Below are 26,953 nucleotides of genomic sequence, written 5' to 3'. Positions count from 1 at the left end.
TCGACATCGGTGCAAACCTATCGTTATTTTTTGTTGTTTTTTATTGTTGTTTTTGTTTCTTGTGCGAGCAGTCGGTGCGCTTTGCGTAACGGGAATTTAATTCGATTTGATTTGAAATTTAATTCTCATTATGGTGCTGATAAAGGAATACCGCGTGTGCATGCCTCTAACTGTGGAGGAGGTGAGTGCTCCACTGCCCACACGCATACGATACTTTTGTTTAATTGAAGATTTTTCACTCATCATTTTGCAGTACAAAATTGGACAGCTTTATATGATAGCCAGGCACAGTTTGGAGCAGTCGGAGGAGGGCGAAGGGGTTGAGGTGGTTCAGAATGAGCCATGCGAGGATGAAGTCCATGGCAAGGGCCAGTTTACCGAGAAGCACATACACTTGTCCAAGTAAGTGGGTTGTGGGAAACAGATTCACGCCGGTTTCTTATCAGTCGTTTTTTTGTCGCTTGAAATTTCTTTATTCTCTGACCCGAAACTTATCTTCTGTGGTAAATCGCAATTAGTCGTATCGTAAATTTATCTATACATGTGTATTTACTCTGTATCTCTATCTTTGTCTTTTAGTCGCCTGCCCTATTGGATACAAGCCATTTGTCCTCGTGTTTTCTATGTGATAGAAAAATCATGGAATTATTATCCTTACACTCTGACAGGTGAGTGGGGGAAAATAAAGGGATGGCTTGACTTGCGCATCGCCCCTACGGCATTGACTCGAAGATACGCAGTTATAAATATATATATATTTAGGTCAACCTTGACAGCCACCCACTAATCCGTACCTGCATATAATTACAGCTTTTGAGCCATATGGCCCAGGCATATGCATATATGTACATATATAAGTATTCTTAGAATAAATGTGAACCAATGTTTATCTATCGCCTGGCATATGGTGGGGGGTATGTCTACCAATACCGATAAGAACTAGCGTACACCCTACCACCCTCCGTTCATACTGCCTCCACCCTTTTCGTTATAAATACGCACTTGTCATGCCATCTAAATACACACGACGTCATAGTCATAGGCATTAAGTGCTGGAACTATATAGACAAGCCTCGCAACCAATCATTGACTGGTTTTGGGGCAAATGTCGAAATTCCCATAGCCCTTGATAAGATTTGGTCTTCCAACTTTATCTAAACAACAATGCACATTCCACACATAGTCTTAAAAATGCAATCAATTGATCGATTTGTCTGTGATTTGTTGTGGTTTTGGGTCATTGACTGTTAGTGAATGTAAATCTAAGTTTGAATTGCAATTAAAAGTTTTTCTAAATGAGTATTAAATCTATAAACAGATCCATTATAAATCTCCTGATTTGTATATACAATAATTGATTCTTCAGCATGTTTATTTTCAATTTTAAACGCCAGTTAATCAATTTAAATTGGCCATTTCGTGTTCTATATTTAGCAATTTAATAATAAGACTTATTGATTTCTGATTTTCTTCTTTCCTTTTTATAATTTCATGTCTAAATTGGTATATTGGAAATGACCCATCATGAATAAAGAATACACGGTAATTGGCTAATAAAATCTATTTTCAGTTTATGCTTGGTTAACTTCAATTATCTTGTAATTACAGTGTTCCTTCATACCAAAGTTGCATGTTCTGATTAAAACTAAATACGAGGACAACAATGGCAACACAGAGAATGTAAGAAGTGGCCAAAGGTCTAAACTAAGACTATATATGTAGATATTGATTGTTAAGTTTCGGTTCTAGTGCTTGGATCTAACAGAAGAGCAATTGAAACAGCGTACAGTAGAGCAATTGGATATTGCTTTTGATGAGTTCCCCACAAAGCATTATAAACAAGAGGAAGATCCCAAGTTCTTTAAATCACAAAAGACAAGTAAGACACAGGACAAACAGGACAAAGTACTGAGAAAAATTATAATTCTCTTTTGCTTGCAGATCGCGGTCCTTTGTGTGAGGGTTGGCGTGAAACAGACAAACCCATCATGTGCTCCTACAAAGTAGTCGAGGCTAGTTTCGAGATTTGGGGCTTTCAGACTCGTGTCGAGGATTTTATACAGCGCAGCATACGCGATATTTTACTATTGGGCCACCGGCAGGCCTTCTCCTGGATAGATGAATGGCATGGCATGAGTTTTGATGATGTGCGTGACTATGAACGCCAAAAGCAGGCCGAGACAAATCAGAAAGTGCAAACTGGACAAGATCCAGCCACAGCAGTTGCCGCTGCTGTTGGTGAGGGTGAATAGAAAAATAATTGATTAAAATGTAATTCAAAATTTGATGTAGATCACACACCCAATAGTAACAAATCGCAGGCAGTAAATTGTACCTATAATATTAAATATTACTATATGTATATGTAGATGATGGTGTGTATTTACATAGATATATATATATGTATATATATATTTATACACACGCATTTGCAAATGGTCCAAAGAAGCTCAATCCAATACCAAACAAATCATAATGAATGAGAGCTATATATAGACATATATATCATATATTTTCGTAGCTATTCACTATATTTGTGTCGCAAGAACGGTTTTTGTTAACTATATAATTCCTTAGTTGTTCAGATAGATGCACATTATGAGTGCATATCAAATATTCTGATGTACAAAATAAAAAACACAAACAAAAAATGTAATGTATGAAATTATTAGTAAGACTTTTCACCATATGCTTTTATGTGGGCAGTTTTAAGAATTCTCTAATTCCCTGTGTGTTAAGGAAAGTTTTCCGAATTCTGAAAAAGTTTTATAACTGAGGAGGTAAAAACTGATGTCCATTTTACAGCATCTCTTTTTGAAAAGATTTCACAAAGTTGTTGATGTTTTATAGAACTTAATTAAACACTAAAAACGAAATCAATTGTTTTTAAGATTTCATTTTCTGCAGTTTACCGTTTGAGAAAACGTCTTATCACTTAACCATATTGAAATGTAATTGATAAAAGGCTTTTTTAAGGCATATTCATGCTGAGGTCAAAATGAGGATCATTTGCCGCACTTCAGACTCTCTAATTATATAATATTAGCAAACTCCCCTCGATATTTTTGTACGTATTATTGTGGATAGTTCACAATTTCTTAATTTGGTTGAATGGGCCCATTTGTATGCCCGTGTCGCGGCCCAGTTGAATGAATCAGTGAAGCGCGGATATAAACAAATAAAAAAAAAAAAAATAATAATTTCTAGCGTTTATAATCGCCTAGGTGTATTGGTGTTTAACCATGACCAGGTAATCTTCGGACGTTCATAAATCAAAGTGAGCGCTATCTCAAACAGCTGATTGCCTATGACAACAACAACAACAACCGTAATGGCACCCCCCAGTTGGATGCTCCGGCACACACCATCACACACACAATCGTTCTCTCTCTCTCTCTTGAATGGCGAAACTAATTGTTTATAAATAATTCTCTTAGCCTCTTACTCTCTCAATTCGGAGATCTGGCGGTCGCCGAAAAAAAAAAATATGGAAAAAACATGACAGCAATTCGCATTCGCGCCTCATTTGAAGTTCAAACGCGAGAAAAGTAGCACAGAACTTGCCATCTATATACATATATACTTGTGATCGGACCTAAATACGGATGCGCGGTGATTAGAAAACGGAACACAAATAATACAATAAATTTAAAACACATTAAAAAACCAAACCAAATCCATGGAAATACTTGTACTCAATGAGGAATTTAAAATAAATTGAGAATGAAATCTATAAATGAAAAGTGTTGTGTACAAAATGTTGTTGTTATTGTTCTTGGGCTCCTGGTGATATTGGCCAGGTATTTAAAACTATCTGTTATATATATAGATCACACGTGATTTAGCCAGAATTATTCTAAACGCAAAAAAGGCGGTAAAAATAAATTGTATTTTGGATATCTAAGAACCGAATATTTGCCAAATTTCTAAGGAAAGATGTCTAAATTATTCAGTTATCAGTTCAGTTCGGTTATCTAAGATTCTTATATATGTATATGCCAACTTTGGTCAATGTCTTAAAAACTTAATACCTACTTATAATAAGGTGAATGGTAATTCTAAAGTGATTCGGTTTATAACTTATAAATGATCCGAGAAATAAGTTTAAATGCGATTTTTAAGAACTTATATTAACCGACTTTTTGAAGGAAGTTTTTTACCTTCAATTGCTTTTGTATCATCTATACCTGAATGACATGTGTGTATTTGTGTAAGTGTGTGTGTGTGTGTGTGGTTTAAATATATAATCAGAATCAACTTTGTTATCAAAATGTTTACAACAGTGTCTCTGCATTACGGTTTAACTCATGTTGATTTATTAATAAACATTTGGTACATCAATATACCAAAAATAAATATATATATATACTCATATTCATGATATTATCTAGTTCTGCGAGTGTTTGTCAATATTATTATGCCAAACAAATTGTTTTATCAAAGCCATTTTATTAGATCAACATCGAACTAAAGCAAAGCCAATTGAGTGCCATAAATCTCGTTTCTATGAGTTCTTGTCAGATGGAGTCTAATACACATGAAACTCCACTGTACTGACGACATTTGGTTTTTATTGGCCCTACAGTCGACATTCATAGACTTTACAATTAGATGGAAATCATAAAAAGAGACACATTGCTACCTTAGCCAATGTTTTGCATAAGAAGAAGACCAACAAAAAAAAACCGCTCATAACTTATTATCATTATCTTCAGCTGCTACCACTTATCTTAACTCGTCGGGCTTTGAAGTAAAAATTTATACATATGTGAGCAAGTTATCTGCTAAATATAATAAAATACGCAAAAAATAAACAATATATGAAAGAGGGGCACTTGTTCATTTTCTTGTCATCTCACTCAATCTCAAATCTTAATGGGAACAGGAAAAAAAAAAAAAAAAAGAGTCAAAAAAATAAAAATAAAATTTATAATTATTGCCATCTATTGATAAATACAGTGACGGATTGGGATTGTAAAACTGAAACCAGTCGAGAATTGCAGAGCACAGATTTATTTTTCTATACAACAAATAAAGTCCAAAAGTTCAAATATATAAGAAAAAGGTTAGAACATTTATTAGTTAATTATAAAGGGTAAAATGTAGCTTGGTTCTTGGTAAAATTAGGTAAATGTTTCTTAAAATATATTGAAAAATCTCTCAATTTAATGAAAAGTAATGTGGGTCGACCTCAGACTTTGAAGTTAATAAATCTTTTTAAAATATGTATCCTAATAAATTTAGAAGAAATATTTTGTATTTGACTAAGGTTAAATTATTCAATGACAAATCAACCTGTCTTAGTGTTGGCAGGCTATTCAACAGGTATAAATATTGATTCCTTTTATGTTAAGGAAAGAAGGGTCGAAAAGGGGGTCGTGTTCACTTCCATTCTTGGTAAATTTGAGAAATTTTTAAACCAAAAATGATTCGAAGATTAATGCTAATTCTAAAATTAAGATTTTTAAGCATTTATGGCGATTTAACAATTTTGTAAGCATAGTTGATTGGCTTTGTTAGTTTTGTATGAACACTGCTGGTCAATTGGTTAGACGCATTCTTACTTTCATTTACATTTCATTTATTAGGTTAACTTCAATTTACAATAACTTACACGTAACGCTTAAAGCTAGTCGTAAAGTGAAAGTGTTTACGGTTTAATAGTTTCTTGTCTTGTCTATTATTATGTCGACACACGTCTGAGAAATGTGAAGTGCTTCTATTTCAATATCAAATAAAATATTCTTTAGAAAAAAGATTAAAAAACATAATTTTGTCGGCTATTATACTTTAATTGTAATGTAAATAGAACTAAGACTGCATCTAATATATTGACCAGCAGTGTATATTAGAAAGTTTTGATTAGGCGCTTTCTGAGCTCCTTTTTTTTTAAGTGTATCGCTTTACTTCTTTCTTGATTGACGCGATGAATGAAGAGCTATAATAATAATTATATAATAAACGATCAATATTATAAACTTTTTGAACCCCTTCACCAATCCCCCTGCCGCCCCCTCCCTCTTCGAATGTAATTGTCAACCTTCTTTAATTATTTTGTTGCCTTCTATAAGTAGCTTAGATTGGCAGAATGAAATGCCATTTCATCTGTCAACTGGGAACCAAGCTTTTCAATTAAAATTTGTCATTGGCATTTAGCCTGAACATCATCATCGAAGTAGAGCACGGTAAAGGAGAGAGACATCATAAACTAATTAAGAAAACTTTGCCAGATAAATTGACTAAAAAAAATTGCTTTCGTATTTTAGATAAAACACAGAGACGACAAATTTTTATAAAAACAAGAAACAAACGTAATTGTTGCTAATTGGTCTGATCACAGCAAGAGAGAAAAAGAGTGAGAGAGAGTCAGAGAGATCAGCTTGATTTTTTGTTGTCTATATAAAATAATAGCACTCATACGACCTGTGGGCAAATATTTATTATTCACAAATTTCAGAGTTTTGCGTTTCAATGTTAACACCAACAAAAAAAGAGCAGCTACCACATTTTCTTGTAGATTTTTAAGTAAATATTTTTACCTATATATGTACGTATGTATGTATGTATAGGTATATAATTTTTTTCTTCTTTTGTGTATTGTTAATTTTAACACCTGAAGTTGCTAATCTTTGACTAATTTGTACAGCCGCCTTAAGGCCAATTTTCAATTTGGGTTCTGAATATATAATATCTCGTATTTGATATTTTTATAAGTGAACTCATACATATACTATTTAGTTGGCAATGTAAATTAGCGTTAATTGATTTCATAAATATTATTGATGGCGAAAATTTTTGCATATTTTCAACTGTTTTTCCATCATTTTGATATATCAATTCAACCTTAGATGATACGAAAACTGAAAAACTGTATGGAATAAATGGCAGAAAATACATTCTAATGTCATCAATTAGCAGTTTGAAATGTGCTAAATAGAAGTCATGTGCTCATATTTTTAATCTACATGTAAAAAGCAAATGCTGTGGATCTTAGTATTTCTCCTTATATATTGCGAATCCAATAGAACTATTTTTTACTACACACAATACAAAAATAGATATAGAACCAACAACTAAACCTTACCCACCTTATCAAGTGGCAGACAGAGAAGAGTAAATTGTGGTTTATGACAGGTTCCGCAGTGCAGAGCAATTATCACCTAATTTAAGGCATTGAACTAAAAATAGATCAACCAGACAGCAGACAGCTGGGACTCTAATTAGTTAAATCAATTGAATTGGCTTATAAAAAATCGTATAATTTCTCTTTTGCAGAGTAAATTTAGCCAGCTCATCCGAAGACAGCCTCTCTGAGGAGGAGACCCAAACACAATCGGTGGCCACATCAACCAGGCGAAGTACTATCACTGCTGGATTGAGTTCCATACTTAATTTAAATCAAAGCTGCCTCAATTGGACTGATGTAAGATGGATCCTACAAATGTAAACAATAGGCTAAATGGAATTTTTGTTTGTATTTTTTTAGCATCCTGAATCAACAGTTGGCAATTGCTCAAAATTAACACGATATGGTATACTAAGATGCTACGGTGGAATGAATAATCTGGCTGCTTTATCGTAAGTATTATAGAGAACTTTATACAGTTGGGTGTGGGGGGTATTTGACTATATGGGGAATACATCTGTCATTTTGTAAGGGAACTTGTGCTTGGAAAGCAAAATTTTGATCAGTTTTATAGTTCTATCTCGGTTTTTTTATTCCTCCTATCTTCCCCAACGAAACGCCACTGTATATAAAAAAATGGCCTGATGTCCTTTCCATATTCGAAAGAAAACTACTTTAGTAGTATGTATGGTAAATGTCACTGCCATTTAAAGATAAAGAAGCTAACATTGATTAGGATATTACCGATGTAATATACATACATATGTACATACATATACATATGTATATATAAAAATTCTGAACAGCCAAGGTTATTTCTCTGCGCTTTTTTGATTGTTCAATATGTGCTGATTACGGCTCTGGTTTTAGTTTTTGTTCATCATGTCAGGTTTTCGAGAAAAATATTGAAATTATTCAAAGTGACCGAATTTTCAGTATATTATTTTATGTTTATATTAATAAACATAATATTATACTCCTTTTTAACATATTAATATATGTTTAATACAATTTAATAGCAATTTACGAAATATCAAAGAGAAATAAGTATGGTTTGTAAAATCTGTTAAAAATGTAAAAAACAAATTCTTAAATTTTTTATAGTATACTTTTAGGTGCCCATTTTTAAACACCAGAACACCTGATTCTGCGATATCTGGACGCTATAAGCGAAAACCGAGTTTAAATTCGGAATCAGCGTACCTAAATTAGTTATGCGTAATCTTATAAGGTCTAGCAAAATCGGTCTAATCAGGCGTAGAGGGGATAGCAAACACCTGCTGCAAGATTCTAATTCAACCAATTTTTAATCAATTGTTAAAATGTATGTCTTTTATTTTCCTTAATAATTTATTTTATTCTAAACAACAACATTACAACTTTGGTTTAAAATTCAAAACAATTATCCAAATGTCAAAAGTTAAATTTATCTTCTGTCTGTGGAAACATAAATGTATTGAGTAAAAACAAATTTTGTTTTTAATTCCTTGGAAAATTTGAAAATTTTCAAAATTAGAAGCCTCTAACTTATTGTTAAAGACTTTTCAGCAAGGAAACTTTTAAAAATGTTCTTTAGTTAGTATTGATAGTTAGTATAGCTATATATTTAAAACTACATATGTATGTCTCTACCGAATCGTTTAACATACTTGGTTTTAATGCTAATATAATTAAACTTAACTCTCTTTACTAAAGCGTAAAATATTTTCTTTAAATTGAAGTCAAGGTCAGTTTGGTATTTAGTTTTCTCTATGCCTTTAAGAACCCTAAGAACGGACACTAAATACTTTTTTTAAATCATAAGGAGAAAGCCAAATATCATAAGTTTCATTAAATTTCACATTTCACTAATGCGACTTATGTTTATTTAATAAATGTATTTAAACATATCATTGGAGTGATTGCAAAAGTAATTTTTCAGTTATTTTAATCGATGAAGCAAATGCGAGCCAGGCAAATGCAAGAATGACAAGCGACTAAACATAAAATAAGATTTTGTTTTAGTTAGTATTAAATGAGTTAGAGCCAGAAACTTACCTTTGGGTACATTAAGGCCAACATTTTAAACTATTCTTTACTCTGTCCGATTGACAACTATTTGGTTTATATTCAATGTAAGTCTTTAATACTTAAAGCAAGCAGGAATATTTGTGTTCTGGATTTAAGCGAGACATTTAATATTTGTCGCTTGAAATTAAACTCACGGTAAATTTCACTCTATATTTCTTTTAAATGAAGTACAAAACGATAATTTACATAACTTGATTATTTTTTTGTATGATTTATATAAAATTTGTCAAATGATGACTATGAATGTTAAACATAGGTGTCTATGATTCTTATAGTCGTCGAAATATCCAGATTAATGGTGGGCTAAGGTAGGCGTGGCAAAAATTAAAAATAAACTTCCTTTGCTTGTACTCCACACCAGTCTACAACAAAAATTTGATAATTTTAGTTTATATGGTTTCCGAAATCCAAGTGTTTATACAGACAGAAATTTTTTTTTTTTCTATTTTCAAAGATTTTACACTTTTACACACTATTTCTCATTCCTTTTATTGTTTTCAGAAAAGTGGACAAACAATTGTCGTCGGCTCAGCAAATGGTTCTCTGTGGCTGGCCACAGAATGTCTTCAATCCGCTGATTGAATTGCAAAAACTACCTCGTCTGCGATCGCTGACCATTGAGTATAGCGGATTTACGGAATTCATATTTGATTTTCCGGAAATGTTTTATCTGCACACCATAAATATCTCCTGGACGAATCTCTCATATATATCGGCACGCACATTTAAGCGTGTTCATCCATTGAAGGTTTTGGATTTGCGTTGGAATCAATTGATACAATTGGATAGTCCATTGCTATTGCCGCGTAGCTTCGAACAACTCTATTTGGCCGGCAATCCATGGAATTGTACAAGGAATTTCAAATGGTTGCTACTCCAGCCGGAGAAGGGTCGTCTGGTGGCCGACCGTGACGAGTTGTTGTGCACGGATCGCAAGTACAAGGAGCGGCAAATGTTGCTAGTGATGCACTATAAACTGGTACTTAAGCGAGAGTGTCAATCACATCCAGATTTACAGAACTGCACTTGCCTAATGCATCACATATTACCCAAATCGCATATTCCATTATATACGGTCAATTGTTCACATATGGGTTTCTATAGTTTGCCAGCATTTCTGCCCGATAATACCACGACATTGTTTATGAATGATAATCTAATATCCGATGTAAATCCATTGCGTTACAACCCCCATTATCGTAATGTGGTCGATGTTCAGCTGGAGAATAATCGCATCTCGAATGTCGATGATCTGGAGAATACCTATTGGCTGCAGAACTTTCGTCTCTTCAATTTGCGAGGCAATATTATAAGGAAACTTCATGTGTATGCCTTGGACAATGCCCTCAATGAGAATGGGAATGCTGTTTTTCTACTTATGAGTCGAAATCCTTGGCATTGCACTTGTAAATTTGGTATGCGTTTGCGAGAATTCTTAACCAAGTATAGGGAAATAGTTAAAGATGCCGCAAATGTATCCTGCACCTATATGCAAGGTGATGATCTCCATTTGGCCAAAGTCTTCTCTTTAAGTAGGCAGGACATATGCAATGTGAGTGCCGAGAGTGGCACAAAAATCCATCCCATCGATTGGCTGAACGCTGTCTTGGCCAGTCTTATTTTATTGATTTTAGGTAAATTGGCATTCGACTATTATCACTACAAGTATTATGGTAAAGTTCCTTGGATAGTTATGAAAATGCCATAGCTATGTAGAAATATGTATATAATACATTAATGAATCATTTAAAATCAGTATTAACTATTTAGTAAATAGACACTATCGATTGCATTTCTCAAAGTTATTCAATTCCAATCAATTATCTTAAGCATATTACTTTATAGTAAGATATAAATTGACTTTATATACATGTCTATATACCATTAAGTATTTAAGACAGAAATAAAAACTAAATAAATGTGATGAATGTTTATACCTAAATAAATCTATATATATATCTGAGATTCTGACAGTTATTATTTTTAAACAAAGTATTTCTGGACCAAGACTTTTTAACACGCCTCAACATTCTCCAGGATTTCACCAAAAGTCTCCATTCCGCGATTGGTTAAGATTTTGGCTTCACAAAAACCTGAACGTTCGTACTCTCAATAAGAGCGTAACGTGGGGAGAGCCACGTGGCCAAGCCGCTGCGAAAATAATTTAGTGTGGCGCAGACTATTCGTTCCGTCTGTGTCGTCGTTTGTGATTTCGTTCTGTCTGTGTATGTGTATAGTCGTCGGTACATGCTTAGGCTTCGTTGTGTGTGTGACTTGATGTTGTACATACATACATATATTGACTGTAATTTGTGTTCTATTTATCCGATCAGATTCAAATTTAGGGATGAGGTTTGATATCACATACTTTTCCTATATAACTATGTATGTATGTATATGATGTAGTGGTCTGATCCTAAAGATTTTCATACTTGATTCACTTAGGTAATAAAAAGCCCGACAATGCGGAAGACGGAAAGTAAGAACTGACAAGGAGAATATTAAAAGTTTGCTTTGTTGGGTTGTCTACCTTTCCCCGCTTCTCTTGGTCATTTTCGTTTTTCTGTGGAATTCTGTTACTTTTATACCCTTACAAAAAGGGTTTATTCATTTTGTTGAGAAGTGTGCAGGGTCCGTCTGTCCTCAATCTGGATCAACACGAATTCCCCCTAGACAGGTTTTCAGATTTTGTTTTGAATATTTTTCGAGGATATTTTATATCACATACAAAATTGAAAAGTAATGAAATACTTTAGTCTGGCATTAAATATGGAAATGGAAAAAATTAACTACTTAATACAACACTAAAATTCTTAAAATACCTACTTAAACTTTTAATATAACAAGAAATACAAAACACACCTAAAACAAAATAAAATCAATCCATATTATAATAAAAATTAAAACGAACCAGCGGAGTCCTTCTGGTCGGCGCCTTTGGATCCGACATCTCCAATCCTGATGTACAAAACCTATAAATAAAAAGAAATTAAAAACAAATTAGTTAAAATTGCAACAAAAATCAAAACAACAAGCTATTCAACTAAATAAAAATGCAAATCTAAAACTACGCAAAACAAATCAACTAAACACAGATAAAACATACACAACATGCAACCAAAACAACATGTACTACACCTGAACAACACAAACTGCCACAACACAGCAAAATGTGGCAATGAGACGTCCCACCTGGCCCCAACAAGCTTACATGAACTGTCGAGGTCGCTCTGGAAAAGTCAACTCCTTACTGGGCTTTCACTCCAACCTGCCCATACCTGAAAATAAAAACACACAGATGAATATCGGGATTCCTGCCTGGCAAATCCTCCTCTTCTTGCAGGATGCTACTTACCTCACACCAACGCCTACTCTTCACCTGTGGCCTGCATGAGCTGGCTGGCAACCCAAAGGCCAAGTCACGAGAACACCTAAAAAACAAATGAGCCCAATACTTACCATCAACCACCTACCACCACCTACCTGTGATTCCTCCTAGATGCACACTGGAGACCTGGAAGCGAAACATGGTACCTAGAAAAAAGTAAAATTGCAATTATAAGTTAAAAATTTATTTTGCTAATTGTGGGCTTCCAAATCAAAAGCTTAAACGATGAGCGAAAAATAGGCGGGCTTCCTGTTGCTATTCAATAAAAATTATTAATTTTTGGTTTTTTATTACATAAATCTATTTTTTTAAATAAGTAAATATCTTAAGATATATTAAACTGATTTATTGTTAACTGCTGTCGTAATATACTCAATTTTTTTTATTATTTCAGCCGCCACTGTTAAACGTAAGTTTTTAAGTTATTCTCCATATATAAAATTGTAATAATTTATACATATTTTAAGGCCACAACGACCTTCAGGTGATGGCGAAAGAGATCGAAGAGCTCAGAGTCAAGATGGAGGACTTTATGGCGATCCAGTTGCGGGATATGGCAGACCTGCAGAAGAAAGTAGACTCCATTATAGCGGATCAGGGCGCCATAAGGGAAGTAATGAGTGCCTAGACCGCTATGTTAGAGAAAATAGCGGAAGCTGTTCTCAAAGAACCGGCGGCCGAAACCGCGTATCCGCTCAAATCCATTGCAGAGATGAGGCAATGAACCGATTTGTCCCATGACTGCTATGTTATATGGTCATCTAAATTTAATGAAATTTGGCGTAGTGATTAAAAGGTATGTTAAACTGAAATTTTTAAATTTTTATGCCAATAGTTAAGGAAAGAATGTGTTTCGTTGGCATTGAAAAAAAAATAATTCTAATGAAATCTGTTTTTATTAGCGTCGAAAATGAAATGTCATTACATAAAAACTTTTACTCGACCTTAAATAATGGTAATTTTTTTCGCCCAATATTACTTTATTTTTTTTTCAAAATTGTTTCTTAATTGTTTGCCTTCCTTAATTTGTTTTGTAAATTTTTTTCATATACATATTTTCTATATTAAAAAAACCTATGTTTTCTTAATTTGAATTACTTATAATGTCAATCGAATTTTCAATCCAAATAACAGCTGATTTCATTGGAATCTTTCTCTTAAATTTTATACATGCATATGAAAAGAATGCGCCCAATAAAAAAAGTTTAGGAAATGCTATCGATGACTTTTAGGAAATGTCATCGATAACTTTGTTTTAAATTTTACATTCACATGCAATGTTTAATAGAAGAATTTAAGAATTTAGAAAATAAGCAGTTAAATAAAATGTCAATAGTAAACACATTTTCAGGTTACACCCTAACATTTCCAAATATAATCTCTGTTCAAATTATGCAAACAAATCATTTCCGTAAAAATTGAGAACAACAGATTGGCATAACTTTGGATTTTCTCTACTTTATAATTTAAAGTTTTAATAGGTGCATTAAATTTAAATGTCACTGACTTAGAGACACACAAAATTAAAAAAGATTTGAAGTTTTTAGAACGATCCAACTTTTTTTTTAAATTATGCATATAATAAATGGAGAATGGAGATTCCGGGAAAACTTTTCTTGCCGGCATGCAATATAATGAATTCATTTGCAACACTCTTAAAGCCGAATCCATAACCAATTGAACGAGAATTTGCAACAAGAAAAATTCTCAAAACAATTACATATGTAAAAGGGTTTTTAATCCATTTTGGTTAGAATACCAATCTATAACACAATTGTTCTTGCTCTCGTATAATATTAAAGACTTACATTGAATATAAACCAAATAGTTGTCAATCGGACAGAGAAAAACCCAGTCTAAAATGTTGTCCTTAATGTACTACAAGGTAAGTCTCTGTCTCAAAGCTATTATATACTAACTAGAGCTAAATACTTTTTCTTATTCAGTTGCTAGTAGTTCTTGCATTTGCCCAGTTCGCATCTGGGGCAACGATAATAGACCCTTTCGCAGTGGCAAATGACGATAATTCCATATATCCCTATTCAAATAATTCACCAGGCCTTCCTCGGTAAGAGTGTCGAGGAATAAAATTTATCTATTCATTTCACTTATATCTTATTTTATACAGGCCACAGATATATAATTATGATGAGGACGAAGATGAAGATGAGCTAAGTGAAACCTTGTTGAAAGTTGCCACCGGCTAACTGCCGAAGTACTAAAAAGATGATAGACTAGATAAAGTTACATAAGAAAATATGTGTTATTTAATGAGAAAACATGAATAATATTATGAATATTGGCAAAGAAATTATCCTTATGGTCCTCATACTCATAGACCAATTGTAAGTACCGAACTGACCTTGACTTCAATTAAAAGCAAATATTTAACGCTTTGTTTGATTGCTAGGGGTAATTACATATATTAGCATCGGTCTAATACTAAACTAAATATAAGCCAAATAGTATTCGAGATTCGTTAGATAGACAAGTAGTTTGAAATGTCGATCTCATTTGAGTACAAAGTGAGTTGTATATTTTAGAATGCCTTTTCCAATTCTAATAATACTAACTAGCTAACTTTTGCTTTCGTTAGTTGTTTCTTATTCTAGCCTTCTCCACGTTGGCATCTGCAGATTTCAAAACAACTCTACGTAAAATTATCGCTCGCTATTTCGGATGAAAAACAATAGTTATATTTTATTACTTGGCCGATTAAAGTCTTACAATTAATCAATAAGTCAGTGACATATAAATTTAATACACTTATAAATACTTTAAATGATAAACTAAAGAAAATCCAAAGTTATGCCAATTCTCATTTCTGTCTAATTTTCAATTCTGTCACAAACAAATGGTTTAAGTAAATTCAATAAATGATAAAGTTCTTCTGACACTTACTTTATGAATAGACAAACAATAATGAACTAAACTAAGTTAGTTAGATCTACTTTTATTAGCTTATTGGTCATGCAAACATGACTAATGCATACATATGTATGTACGTATGTAAGCACATATAGGCTCTCTTCACATTAATAGCGAATAAAGCTAAAACAGATGTGTTCATCTATGGCCACTGGTATCTTGTTTTCATTTTAATAGATATGTAAAATGCATAATACGGATAGCAAAAGTCGGGAAGTTGGCTATAAAGTCGAGTCCTGGCTGGAATATTTAAAAAAAACGCTAAAAGTTACATCCTCTTCGAAAGGATATCATTAAATATGAACAATTTGACTTTTCTTGGGGTAAGCAATAAGCAAAAAGCTTGTGCACTTGTTTTGTCTTATTTGATTTAGCAACAAACCCATTAATATACATATATCTCTACCTTAAGTATTCAAACAGTTAGTTACATCAAAACAGTTGTAAATCGAACAATGTTTATATACATTTGCATAACAAATAGTTGACAATTTCCAATGAACTCTGTTGAGGCGAATTTTCCATGCGAGAGTGAATAAATAGAATGAACAGAGGTAATCTGTCAGTAGGGTCTTATATAGTTACAACAAACTATTAACAAAGACTAATTAGTGGGTATGCATTCCCTTGTCAATGGCCGGTTTTGCCATGTGCACATCCACTCATCGTGAGGAAGAAATTGTTCCACCAGCATCTTCGGTTTCATTTTGCTGTACTACATGATTGACAAGACCCAACCTTTGACCAAAGCGAGCACCGGGATTAATGGCTAGGCCCACTCCAAGATGCTGTACAATGCAGAACTGCTCCGTCCAGGGTTGCAGTTACAGGCATTGGCAACTGCCATTAAATGCTGCGTAATTTCGACCTCCTTCGTGCTCATGACTGAAACAAACAATTTGTAAAGTAGCCTTTGGTATGTCTATGTACATTATCACTTACAAGTTGCTTCAATATGGCACCTCCACAATATTTTCATGGACTAGTTGTAAGACTTCTCAACACCATTCTAGAACCTTTATCTCGCTCCTCAACATATTCCTGGATGTCACCAAGAGTCTTCATTCCACGACCGGTTCAGTTTTTGTCTGCTAGTTGAAGGCTCCAACCCTCCACAAGAACTATCAAAAAATACAAAATTAATAAAAATTAAATATGGAAATAAGAATTATAGTTTACTTTTATCACTATATCCAACAGAATTTGCCTAAACTTAGGCAGAAATAGGATTCACATTTTACTTTACTTTACTTCAAATAACCACTGATTAGGTATGTAAGTTCATTAGAAAAAGATGAAACCAAAAACAAATGATGTTGCTTAATAGATGCTGCTGTGTTTTCTACCTTTTCGGGGCTCCACTTGGTCATTTTCGTTTTTCTGTGCTTGTTGTTGTTATTTGTATATTTGTATATCCTTACAAATCAATTTTAATGAAATCTGTTATCAGAATTGAACATGAAAAGTAATAAAATATTTTTGTTTGATTAGCATTATAAACACTTTGAATTTTTTCATTTAAATATGGAAGATGTGAAAAAAGTGTGAAAAATATAAAAAAGTTTACGAAAACTTAGCATTTTCTAATGAACATTTTTCATTATAATTTAATTTTAATTCTACTAACAAAAGAATGAAAAAAACTAATTAACAATAATTTTTCAATTCTAGTGAAAAAAAAATTACATTATCAGTAATGCCTTTGAAGCGACCAATGCATTACAAAAGTAATGCTTTAGAAACGACTATGCTTTTCTCAATATCATCATATTTTTCAAAAATTAATATTTGTCACTTTAATACACCTATATTTATGAATATTTTGTTCTTTTATTTTAATTGCTCAAATTTTTTTCAGAAAAAGGGAAAATAAATAAACAACAATAAATAAATTTTTAAATCGTTTTTTATTTTTATTTAATGCAAATTTTTATTTCTAGAATTTTATTTTTTTTTTAAATTTGATAATTAATATTTAAATAAATCTTTTCGAGTGTTAAAAGAATTTTGAGTTTTGGCTTGGGGTAAACTTTTTTCAGTGCACTTGTAAACTTTGTTGGTATCTGAATACATTCATTTTGGCGGAATTGATATGCTATTTCACCCCATCGGTGCATGGTATAAAAACAAAAACCAACTGATACAATTTTAAACTAAACATCTACATATATAAATATTGAATTTCGTTTATAAATATCTTCATCATTAAAAACTGTGTTTAAATTTTAGGTACCTACATACATATATAGCCATATTAGAGCAATCACTTTTGAGTTTAATTTTTTAGGTTTTGTTCTGAATGAAACTTAAAGACAAAAGGTTTTGTATATTTAACACTAATAATAAGTCTAATCATTTTTTTTTTAAATCGACTGACTATTTAAGACCAATTTGTTGTTAACTGTGTAGCTTACATTTTATTCAAGATATAATATTTATTACATGTATATAGTATTTCGTTGAATATAAAACAGAATGAATAACGTAAAGTAAAAGTAAATTGGTTTCGATTTTGACCTGTTTGTCTCTTTACCCTTTACTCACTTCAAGTAAACTGTAAACTACTTGGTTAAAATGCAAGGTAAGTATTAACATTAGTTTAACCACTTCAAATGTTCTAAAATCATCTACATTCTCAGTAGTGACATTTCAATGATCCCAATATTTCAATATTTTTTCTAAAATCTTCAATATTACAAATTCTTTTGAAAAAGTTATGGATCTAGTCAATCTAAGTAAAACTGTATGATTGTATGTATGTTTATAATTACTTTACATCCTTTTACATGTTTAGCCCCCACAAGTTTTCAAAGTACAACCATGCAGGGCCGGAGGTGGTACTGTGGCCGGTCTAGTTGGTGGTGCAAAGGTGATCGGAGGCGCCGATGTAGTCGGATGTGGAACTGTTGGGAGCTGTGGTCCATAAATATATTTGGCCACATAACCATTTGCACCAGCCTCATATTCCACAATTAAATTTCGATGGTCGTTGGGAAATGGTTGTCTCAGATGACCATTAATTATCAGTTGTCCAGGTGCTACTTCATGGACAGTCTCTTTTCGCAGAGTTCCATCTGGCTGGGATATGCTATAAGCATAAAATGAATTATTAGTGAGATAAGAAATCAAATTTTAGCTCTTACCTAAGTTTATAGCCGTCGTCGAATGGTTCCAAACGAAAGCCATTGGTATCAATATTGGACACTAGGCTGGAAGTTGGAGCCGCAGATGCCAACCAGACAAATGCTAGAATCATTAATAGCTAAAAAGGAATTCGGTTTAAACTAAATGCTTAGAGAAGGACAAATTTTTACTCACCTCAGTGTATAATTCAACCAGCATGCTGACCTATCTCCGTGTTCCACTGAAATATGTGTGAATAAATGAGAAGATTTTTATGAGCTTCTTATTTATATATTGGAGGTTTATATTAAGAAACAAGTTTCGATTTCGGTGACCAAATTTTGACAGCTTTGATCATAAGTAGATAGACAAACAGTAAAATGAGCAATGCATATTTAGACATTGCAAACTGGTTTCATATTTTTGCAAGAATCTCGCGAAATGTTTGTTTTTTCTAAATATAAATAATTTCACTTTCTTTACTAATCAATCTCTTTAAAGATCTTCTATGAGCCATATTTCAATTAGTTTTAATGCCTTCTACTGACTAGCAATTCGTATCTAGTGTCAGTTTTATGAACTTAAAAAACTTTCTTTATATATAAACAAACAAAGAAACAAGTTTTAAGTTTGATGACCAAATTTTGACAGTTACGATCATAAATTTAAAGATATATAAAAGAGAGGGCAATGAATTGAGTTTGGCTATTAAGTTTTATAACTGGTTTCGCATTTTTAAAGAATTTCATTAAAAGTTTTTCCAAAATCTTTGCATTGCCACTCAGTCCAAAAGAATCTGGTCAGTTTTATCATCATTTAAGCACCTATGAAAAGTTAAAGTGAATTAAAAAAGTCTTTGATCCTCAATTTAAAGTATATTTACCTCTTTCTGATGAACAAATATGAGTAGTCGATTGGATCTTTAATATTGCAAAACATAATATGAAACAAACGTCGGAATAATTCTAAAGAAGCATAGAAGATCGGTAGTTAATATAGTTTTAAATTGTAAATAATAAAAGTTTCTCCACAATGTTGAAAACAATTCAAATTCAATTCTAAAACACAGATGGGACTGCACATTTTATTCTGTTCTTTGCAGATTACAAATCATTTTGGTATTCATTTTTATATTTGTATGTATTGGGCTAATATCGAACGCAAAATTGTTATAAAATAAATATTGCACATTCCTTATGGGTCAAAATGTAAAACATTCAATTTAATTTACACATATTCTTGTAACTTTATCGCTTTCAAAATACTCTCTAATAGAAGCGACTTAAATACATTACATTTTTACATACATTATGAATAGTTTTTTTTTTTTTTTTTTTTTTTTTTTGGTTGAAGCATAGCAAAAAAAAGTATTTGATATTCGACTTAAGAATTAAACAACATTGCAGACAAATGTAAATAAAATTTCCTAAAGAAATAAATTCTTTTTGTACTTGACAGAAAACGAAATAAAAACAAAGCTAAAAGCGGCACGGCACAAAGTTTCGTTATAACAAGTTGAATAAACTGTTATTAAATAAATTAATTAAAAAACATCCTTAAATTTGGAATGCGTCAGTTCAATTGGAAAAAAAAACTTAAATCATTTCTCGTCTTGTCAACGATGGCAAAGTAAGTTACAGCGGATGGCATAAATTTGGCATATTTTCTATTGTTTTTTTGTTTTTGGCTAATTATGCGAGTATTTTATATGTATATATAGATCCTTTGCTTATTTGTCTATTAGGTTTTTTGATACGTCTTCGTTCTCCTAGAAAAGCATATAGGAATGATCACGCTCCAGACGAGTCTTGGCACGCATTTGTATATTCCCAATGGGATCCGAGGGCGGTGGTATGCCATTTATCTGATGGGTTGGCTCCTTATAGAAGAACTCTGTGCGTCCACATTTGTAGCCATAATAGACGGAATCATGGGAACTATATAAGAGATTGAGGGAAATACATTTTAAATGTAAGTTGGTTTTTCATGTTGTTGATCAACTCACCGCAATATTAAATCAGTCAACTGCTGGCCTTTATCATGTGCGGCATGCATACTTTCTAATATATTCAGCTCCAAAGGATTCCAGGGACCATTACGCTCCAGGACATCCCATTTGGTATCTATGCACATAAAACTGTAATCACTGCTATCCCGTTTATCGCCCTCTAGATTGACATTGAGTGTCTGATTCAATTGAGATTCCATGTGAGGGAATTTGGCCACACAAATATCGAACTGGAATTAAGAAGTTTGTGAGTTTACGTAGATAAGCATTATATAGATATCTGTGTAGTATATACCATTTTTTGCACTATAGGCTGTTGTTGACTAGTGCCATCCTCCATGAGCAGCAGGAGAGTCATATTCTGTTGACCACATATATACAATTCTAGGCGTTGCAGGTCACCGGTTGTTTGACTTGTTGCAGGAGCAACTGTCTGAGATTTGTTATTATCGAGAGCAGTGAGGGCATCCACGGCATCTTCACATTTGAGAGAGCTGCGCCGTGGAAAGACCTTGCTTGATGTCAATGGAGTTTGTATTTCAATCGGTGTTGTCTCACTGAGTGCCAATACCGAAAGTTTAGCCATGAAGGGAGTCAATGGTACGCCACCTGCACCTGAGCGTCCATTTGCACGTTGGTTAAAACTAGAAACGGCAGCCATTTCTTCTCCTGATGCCGATTTCAGGGGCAAACTCATCGATTTTTTATCCAGGGGCGTTTTCACTGCCGATATATTGAGATTTCTATCTGCTGCCGCCTCGGCGGCCTGTTGACGCATATGTTCATCGAGCTTTTGTATTTCCATGTTAAATTCTTGAAACTCCTCGACAAGGGCAGCCAATTCGGCATCCTGCTGAGCCTGTTCACTGGCCACTCCCCAGAGACGACGATATTGCTCCAAAAACTGCTGGAACAGGCTACGTGAGATCTGTTGGCCATTGGTGTTAAAAACGGGATAGGTGGGATCACTGATCGTACGGCAAGAAGTTTTCTCTCGCTCCTCAACATCATCATTTTCAATATAATCTGGTGATAAGGAAGTGGAGCCATCGCCATTACGATTTACATCCGTCTTAAAGCCTTGGGTAATGTGTCCCAGCTTTTTGGATATGCTACGCAGAGCTTCTTGCAAATCCGCGGAAGACTTACGACGTGTGATTTGCTTATGCGGATTACTAATAAAATTCTGAAAGAATTTCTCTACATCCAATTTAAGAGAGTTACGTCTCGATTGCGGCTTGCCATTGGAATTATCATCCGGTTGTTGTTGTTCATCAGGATTAGCACATATGGACATTACTGTGGCCACTGGCAGCACCTTATTCTCCGTCATGGGTGTATTACAGACACTAGTACGGCCTATAAACTCTGGATACGAATCAGTTTCATCAAAATTAATCGAAGCGATTCCCGATTCAGGTAACTCTTTGCTCTGCATGCTCTTCAATCTTAGCGGCAAATGTGTGGGTCTCATAGATTTAGGTCTGGCGGGTGGCATATCACTAGTACTTGCTACCGTACTCTGTTCCGTAGCATGCTCCTCCTCTGGTATATGGGTGAAAATCAATGATTTATCCCGCTTTAATTTCCGTTTGGAGTATTGAAAGGGCAGACCACCATTTTGGGTTGACAATTGAGATGTGTTCATCATCTGTAGATTCTGAGCACGTTGAGCCTCACCAGCCAATTGGCGATATTGCTGCTGTTCCACGTAGACCACCAGCATTTGTACACCATTTGGTATATGAAATTGTTGAGATAATAATTGCTCGGCGGTGGTCCGAACATGACGTGGGTCGGTAAGAACCAATTGTTTGGTAACCACATCACCCAATTGCGAGGCTACAACTCTATTAAAAAGAGAAAAGTTTGTTAAGCCATAATCTTTACAGAATTCTTTGTTAAATATTTACTTATTATGATAGAGTATAACACCACCCAAGATGCCCTTTGTCTGCTGACAGCATTGCAGAGTCTGTATGGCCTCCAAATAGATATGGCTGGCGGTCTATCAATAAAAAAATGATTAAAGTTTGTTCAGATAATAAAATAAATTCTTTTTACCTTAGGCATACGCAATTTGGGAACATTCTGAAAGGTGTTACCATTGCGTTGTAGCATTGGTAGATATGTCTCAAATATATGATATAGTTTCTCACTAAGATTTCTATTATTGTGCGGTTGAGCAGGTGCCGTCATCGATGGCTGGGCATATTGATCGTATAAGGTTTGCAGGTCCCGATGAAAAAACTTGAGCAATGAACTCAATAATTGGGCGCGATGTTCCAACAGTTGATCACCTATATTACGATCGGTGCCAACGGCCTGGAATAGACAATTTTTTGTAGTCTTTGAATGAATTGAAAGAAAGCTTCAACTTACCAGTGTAAATCTACCAAATTCTTTGAGCACAAATTTACCATTCTGTAGTGATAAAATGCGTGGCTTGAAGAAACAATCTTTGAGAAAATATGATGTGCCCATCAATTGACCACATAGAGCCACTTTTTGTGTGTCCGATACCCAACTGGGATGGAAATAGAGTACAGCTTGTATGGGATCATCGCTCTCTTCCTGAAGACACTCCGTGTCATAGACAAACACAATCATGGTCTCTCTGTGAAAATAGGATAAAGTAAATGAAGATTAGTTCCAATTGTTTGAGAATCAACGGCATCACAACTGTAACCTATCATCAGAAAGGGCGTTCTTTCGTTGTGACTGCAATTGTTGTTTTTGCTGTTGTTGCGATTGCCAACGTTTGTAGCTGGGTTTACGCCAATCTTTAAACATTTTGTTAAGGATTTGACGTGGCTGGCTGGCTAATAGTATTAATAATAATAAGTCAACACGCCAATACAACTAAATGCCAACTGTCCAGAGTCTAGAGAGCACCTAGCTAGGCAGCTAGCTAGCTGTTGACTGATAAAAGTGATATGATTGCCGTCGAGTCGAGTGTGTTTGTTTCTCTTATTTGTTAATAATTTTGCTCACGTTCGGCAGGTGGTGGGCAGGTGGGTGGGGTGAGTTGGCTGGAGTGTTATTTAGGTGCTTGGTGGTGGTGAGGTGAAAGCCTCAGTTACTTCGTTAATTTATTATCGCTTGCGGTTGGTTCTATACTAAGTTGTGTGTGTTAGATGATGATTCTCTCTAAGTTAAATGTATTGTTTACAGTTTGAAGGGCCTTGAGCTCAGTATGTATAAGCGTTAGCTATTTCATTAATTCGAGTATGAAAAATAATTAAAATTAACCTTTTCCTTTGTTTTAAAAATCATCAGGTTGTTTGATTTATTTTAGTTAAATCTGTAAAATAAATAATTAAGTCTATAAAATTAACAAAAAAATTACCAATACATATATTAAACCAAAGGTGTTAACCTAAGCTTTTTGAATTAAAAATTTCTTAGTTAAATGTAACCCTTAACTGTTACCACTTGGCAACTATGTCCTTTTAACGATTTTATGATTCATTTGTGTTAAACTCCAGGTTGATCCAGGATACAGATCCTTTGTACATTTTATTATGACACTTGCAGTTAAGTTGAGGCTATTTCAAGAGGGTTGCACTTTTATTTAAGCCGACACTTACTTGAATGTCTGAGTTAAAATACTTACTGTTACCCTCTTCATTAATTATGACTAACAACTAATTATTTGATAATTAGAAACAATTATATTGCAATCCTGATTAAAAAACCCCAGACCTCAATTAAAACTAATGTTGTTAAGATAAAAATTAGTATTTATTTAGCCCGTTGCTGTTTTCAAAGCACCGGGACTCAAGAATAATGGAGGAACTGGTGGAGGTGTTGGTTTGCCTGTACCATAACTGTATTTGGCCACATAACCGTTGGGTCCAGCCTCATAGGTAATCACCAAATGGCTTCCCAGATCATCGAATGGCTGATTTAGTACACCATTCACTTGCAGCTGTCCAGGGGCAATCTCTTGAACTGTCTCCTGACGCACAGTGCCATCCGGATTACGTATGCTATATATATTTATGATAATACAAAGTGAATCCAATCAAATAATCACAAACATTACCATACACCGTCTCTCACCTTAGAAAATATTTATCATTTAGTGGTTCCAATTGGAAGCCATCGGTTAAAATACGCGGCACAAGAGTTGGAGCAGGAGGCGGAGTTGGCCCTGCCAGTGCCAACATGGCAAATGCCAAAATCACAAGAAACTAATCACAACAAAGCAAAAAATTTTGGTTAAACCCAAAAGAGGAACTCTTAACAATTCACACACTCACCATAACGTACAATTTAGCCATAATGCCGACTGACTATGACCTATCTCTCTGCCCGACTCAAAACTATCTGACCAAAATTCAAAGTCAGCACATCATTAAGACCAAATAAAAGTTAGTCTGTATCAAAACAAGTTTTGATTTTAATGGCTAACGTGAGACAGCAAAAACAAAAAAATCACATTTTATTTGTGTTTTGAGGGACTTTCCTCAAATCTATGATCCATCCACCCACAAACACATGTGCATACATATGATCGGACTGGTCAGATTTACTCAAACACTAAAGTGGAGGGAATTCGATTGTTATCAGGTTCAGTCTAATTGAAGATGACAAACTGGTTTTTAAATTTTGAAGAGCCTCCACATGGCTTTAACAAACATTTGTATATTTTGCTTATGTCATAATTTCATTAGCATTTTAAGCATTTTAATATACTATTAAATTGAATAGTTGATGTCAATTCATTCATTGTTAAATCTCACGATTTTTAGCTGTCAACTTTAAGAAATTAAAAATTAATTACTAAATTATTGGAGCAAAATACAAAGTTGTAATAAAATAATCAACTAGATCAATCAACTATTGTAACGTTTAGGTTCTTAGTCTTAGTTCTTTAGTCTCCACCAAAAAAATTTTCTTTATAGGGTAATCCTTGATGTTAGGCAAGGGAATATTTAGTGTTAATTAAAAAATCTTTCTTAGTCTTACTTAATTTATAACTTGTTTAAATTTGAAAAATGTCTAACAAGACTATTAAATACTAACAATAAGAATCTATTTTTCCGACATAAAAATATCTTCGGCGATGTTTTCTAAATTTGGATGTTCTTTTATAAAGAACTTGAATGTTTTTCTCCAACAACTAAACTACTGCCTCACGGGTCCACCATGCGTATACATAATATTCCCAACATTTGTACATGTTCTCTTGTTTGAGCCTTATATTTTCAAATTCCGCTAAAAAAAAATATAAAATCAAAATAATTTATAGTTCGTTTCAAAACAAACGATTCTAATGATAATGAAACCTTTTTGGTCATGTTTGCAATTTGAGCATAATTTACCGTTTTGGATCGATATTATTATGTTTTCTCTGCTTATTAGATTTCTTTAGTCATGAATATGTTTAACCAAGCGTTCAAGATGATGAGGACAGAAGGGTTGATGGTACCGAGAGGAGGTCGCCGCTTTAAAAAAAAAAATAAACAAACACAGTAGTCGGTCGATCCAGACTCAGCTGCAGAGAAATTTTTATACACTATGCTAAATTTGTTTTTTAATTAGACGAAATCTCTGATTTTTTAGGCGGCCTCTGCAGCTTGCGCTATATTCTTATCATCTTATGAATTACATAGTTGAAAAGAAGAACATTTTACAATTTACAGATTGTTTTCAATATTTTTATAATATACAATTTTCTGATTTCCCTTTTTGAACAAAGTTATCCCAAAATTCATATGCCCTACTTCTAGCAGGGTACACAAATACAAATACCCTCAGACACTTACACACATACACATGGATATATGTACATATATGCATACGCATGCACAGTACAGAAACCGCCCACACAAACAAATAGCTTGTACTTACTTTGTGGCCATTATTATTGCAGTTTAGTATAACTGTTTTGTTAAATTAACAATCTATTGCACTTTTAGTTCAATCATTATACTTTAATGTCAATGTTGTTATGCCAAATATAAAATAATTCATTTTCTTTGCAACACAAAAACACAAAACATAACCGAACGGAAAATCGCGACACTGAATGAATTTTTTACACCGAAATAGTGCTGCCAGTTTGGCTATTTTATCGCCATTTCTGGAGTATAACAAATAAAGAAGGCGCTAAAAAGAGATTTCAAAAAGTAACGTAGATGGGTCAAGGAAATTTTTGAAAAAGTTATCAATACACTTAATAATAGTGAACTTGTTTATATTGGTGGATAACTAACAATTAGGGTAGGTACCTTTTTTATTTTTCTGATTTCCTCAACAAATGAACATACAAAGTAATAAAGTAGTCGTTAACCAACACGGG

The 26,953-nt window shown here is 33.5% G+C and overlaps 4 protein-coding genes and 3 long non-coding RNA genes across 9 annotated transcripts; 3 read left to right on the top strand and 4 right to left on the bottom strand.

Moving 5' to 3' along the window:
- Positions 1-25: 25 nt before the first annotated feature.
- Positions 26-2,448, top strand: rdgBbeta (cytoplasmic phosphatidylinositol transfer protein 1). Its single transcript, XM_068288515.1, has 7 exons — positions 26-181; positions 254-402; positions 580-668; positions 1,535-1,542; positions 1,609-1,680; positions 1,750-1,879; positions 1,942-2,448. Exons 1-7 carry the CDS (start codon positions 131-133, stop codon positions 2,250-2,252), a joined length of 810 nt encoding a protein of 269 aa, XP_068144616.1. The 5' UTR covers positions 26-130; the 3' UTR covers positions 2,253-2,448.
- Positions 2,449-3,482: 1,034 nt separating this feature from the next.
- Positions 3,483-11,002, top strand: swi2 (Protein singed wings 2). Of its 2 annotated transcripts, none has more exons than XM_068288501.1 (4): positions 3,483-3,800; positions 7,276-7,423; positions 7,487-7,578; positions 9,698-11,002. In XM_068288501.1, the coding sequence occupies exons 1-4, from the start codon at positions 3,724-3,726 to the stop codon at positions 10,902-10,904; spliced, it is 1,524 nt and encodes a 507-aa protein (XP_068144602.1). In that variant the 5' UTR covers positions 3,483-3,723; the 3' UTR covers positions 10,905-11,002. The 2 variants fall into 2 exon arrangements, with proteins under 2 accessions (XP_068144602.1, XP_068144603.1); XM_068288502.1 differs by lacking the exon at positions 3,483-3,800 and adding an exon at positions 4,104-4,210.
- Positions 8,943-9,214, bottom strand: LOC137575827 (uncharacterized). Its single transcript, XR_011032242.1, has 2 exons — positions 9,164-9,214; positions 8,943-9,102 (listed from the first exon to the last, which is right to left on the bottom strand). It is a non-coding gene; the product is annotated as an uncharacterized lncRNA (long non-coding RNA).
- A 1,125-nt stretch (positions 11,003-12,127) lies between the features above and the next one.
- On the bottom strand, positions 12,128-12,656 carry LOC137575831 (uncharacterized). The gene is made up of 3 exons (XR_011032245.1): positions 12,552-12,656; positions 12,335-12,474; positions 12,128-12,168 (listed from the first exon to the last, which is right to left on the bottom strand). It is a non-coding gene; the product is annotated as an uncharacterized lncRNA (long non-coding RNA).
- A 1,680-nt stretch (positions 12,657-14,336) lies between these two features.
- Positions 14,337-15,298, top strand: LOC137575826 (uncharacterized). The gene is made up of 4 exons (XR_011032241.1): positions 14,337-14,469; positions 14,531-14,652; positions 14,713-14,929; positions 15,181-15,298. It is a non-coding gene; the product is annotated as an uncharacterized lncRNA (long non-coding RNA).
- Positions 15,299-19,686: 4,388 nt separating this feature from the next.
- HPS4 (Hermansky-Pudlak syndrome 4 protein) lies at positions 19,687-26,707 on the bottom strand. Of its 2 annotated transcripts, none has more exons than XM_068288486.1 (7): positions 26,503-26,707; positions 23,026-23,260; positions 22,708-22,968; positions 22,557-22,651; positions 20,939-22,493; positions 20,641-20,873; positions 19,687-20,572 (listed from the first exon to the last, which is right to left on the bottom strand). In XM_068288486.1, the coding sequence occupies exons 1-7, from the start codon at positions 26,511-26,513 to the stop codon at positions 20,404-20,406; spliced, it is 2,559 nt and encodes an 852-aa protein (XP_068144587.1). In that variant the 5' UTR covers positions 26,514-26,707; the 3' UTR covers positions 19,687-20,403. The 2 variants fall into 2 exon arrangements, with proteins under 2 accessions (XP_068144587.1, XP_068144586.1); XM_068288485.1 differs by lacking the exon at positions 26,503-26,707 and adding an exon at positions 23,333-23,451.
- On the bottom strand, positions 24,366-25,147 carry LOC137575814 (uncharacterized). Its single transcript, XM_068288521.1, has 3 exons — positions 24,909-25,147; positions 24,709-24,839; positions 24,366-24,635 (listed from the first exon to the last, which is right to left on the bottom strand). Exons 1-3 carry the CDS (start codon positions 24,927-24,929, stop codon positions 24,392-24,394), a joined length of 396 nt encoding a protein of 131 aa, XP_068144622.1. The 5' UTR covers positions 24,930-25,147; the 3' UTR covers positions 24,366-24,391.
- Positions 26,708-26,953: the final 246 nt, after the last annotated feature.

The sequence above is a fragment of the Drosophila tropicalis genome, unplaced genomic scaffold (genome assembly GCF_018151085.1).
Source record: "Drosophila tropicalis isolate 14030-0801.00 unplaced genomic scaffold, ASM1815108v1 contig_593, whole genome shotgun sequence".
NCBI lineage: Eukaryota > Metazoa > Arthropoda > Insecta > Diptera > Drosophilidae > Drosophila > Drosophila tropicalis.
This window is presented reverse-complemented; position numbering and strand designations above follow the sequence as displayed.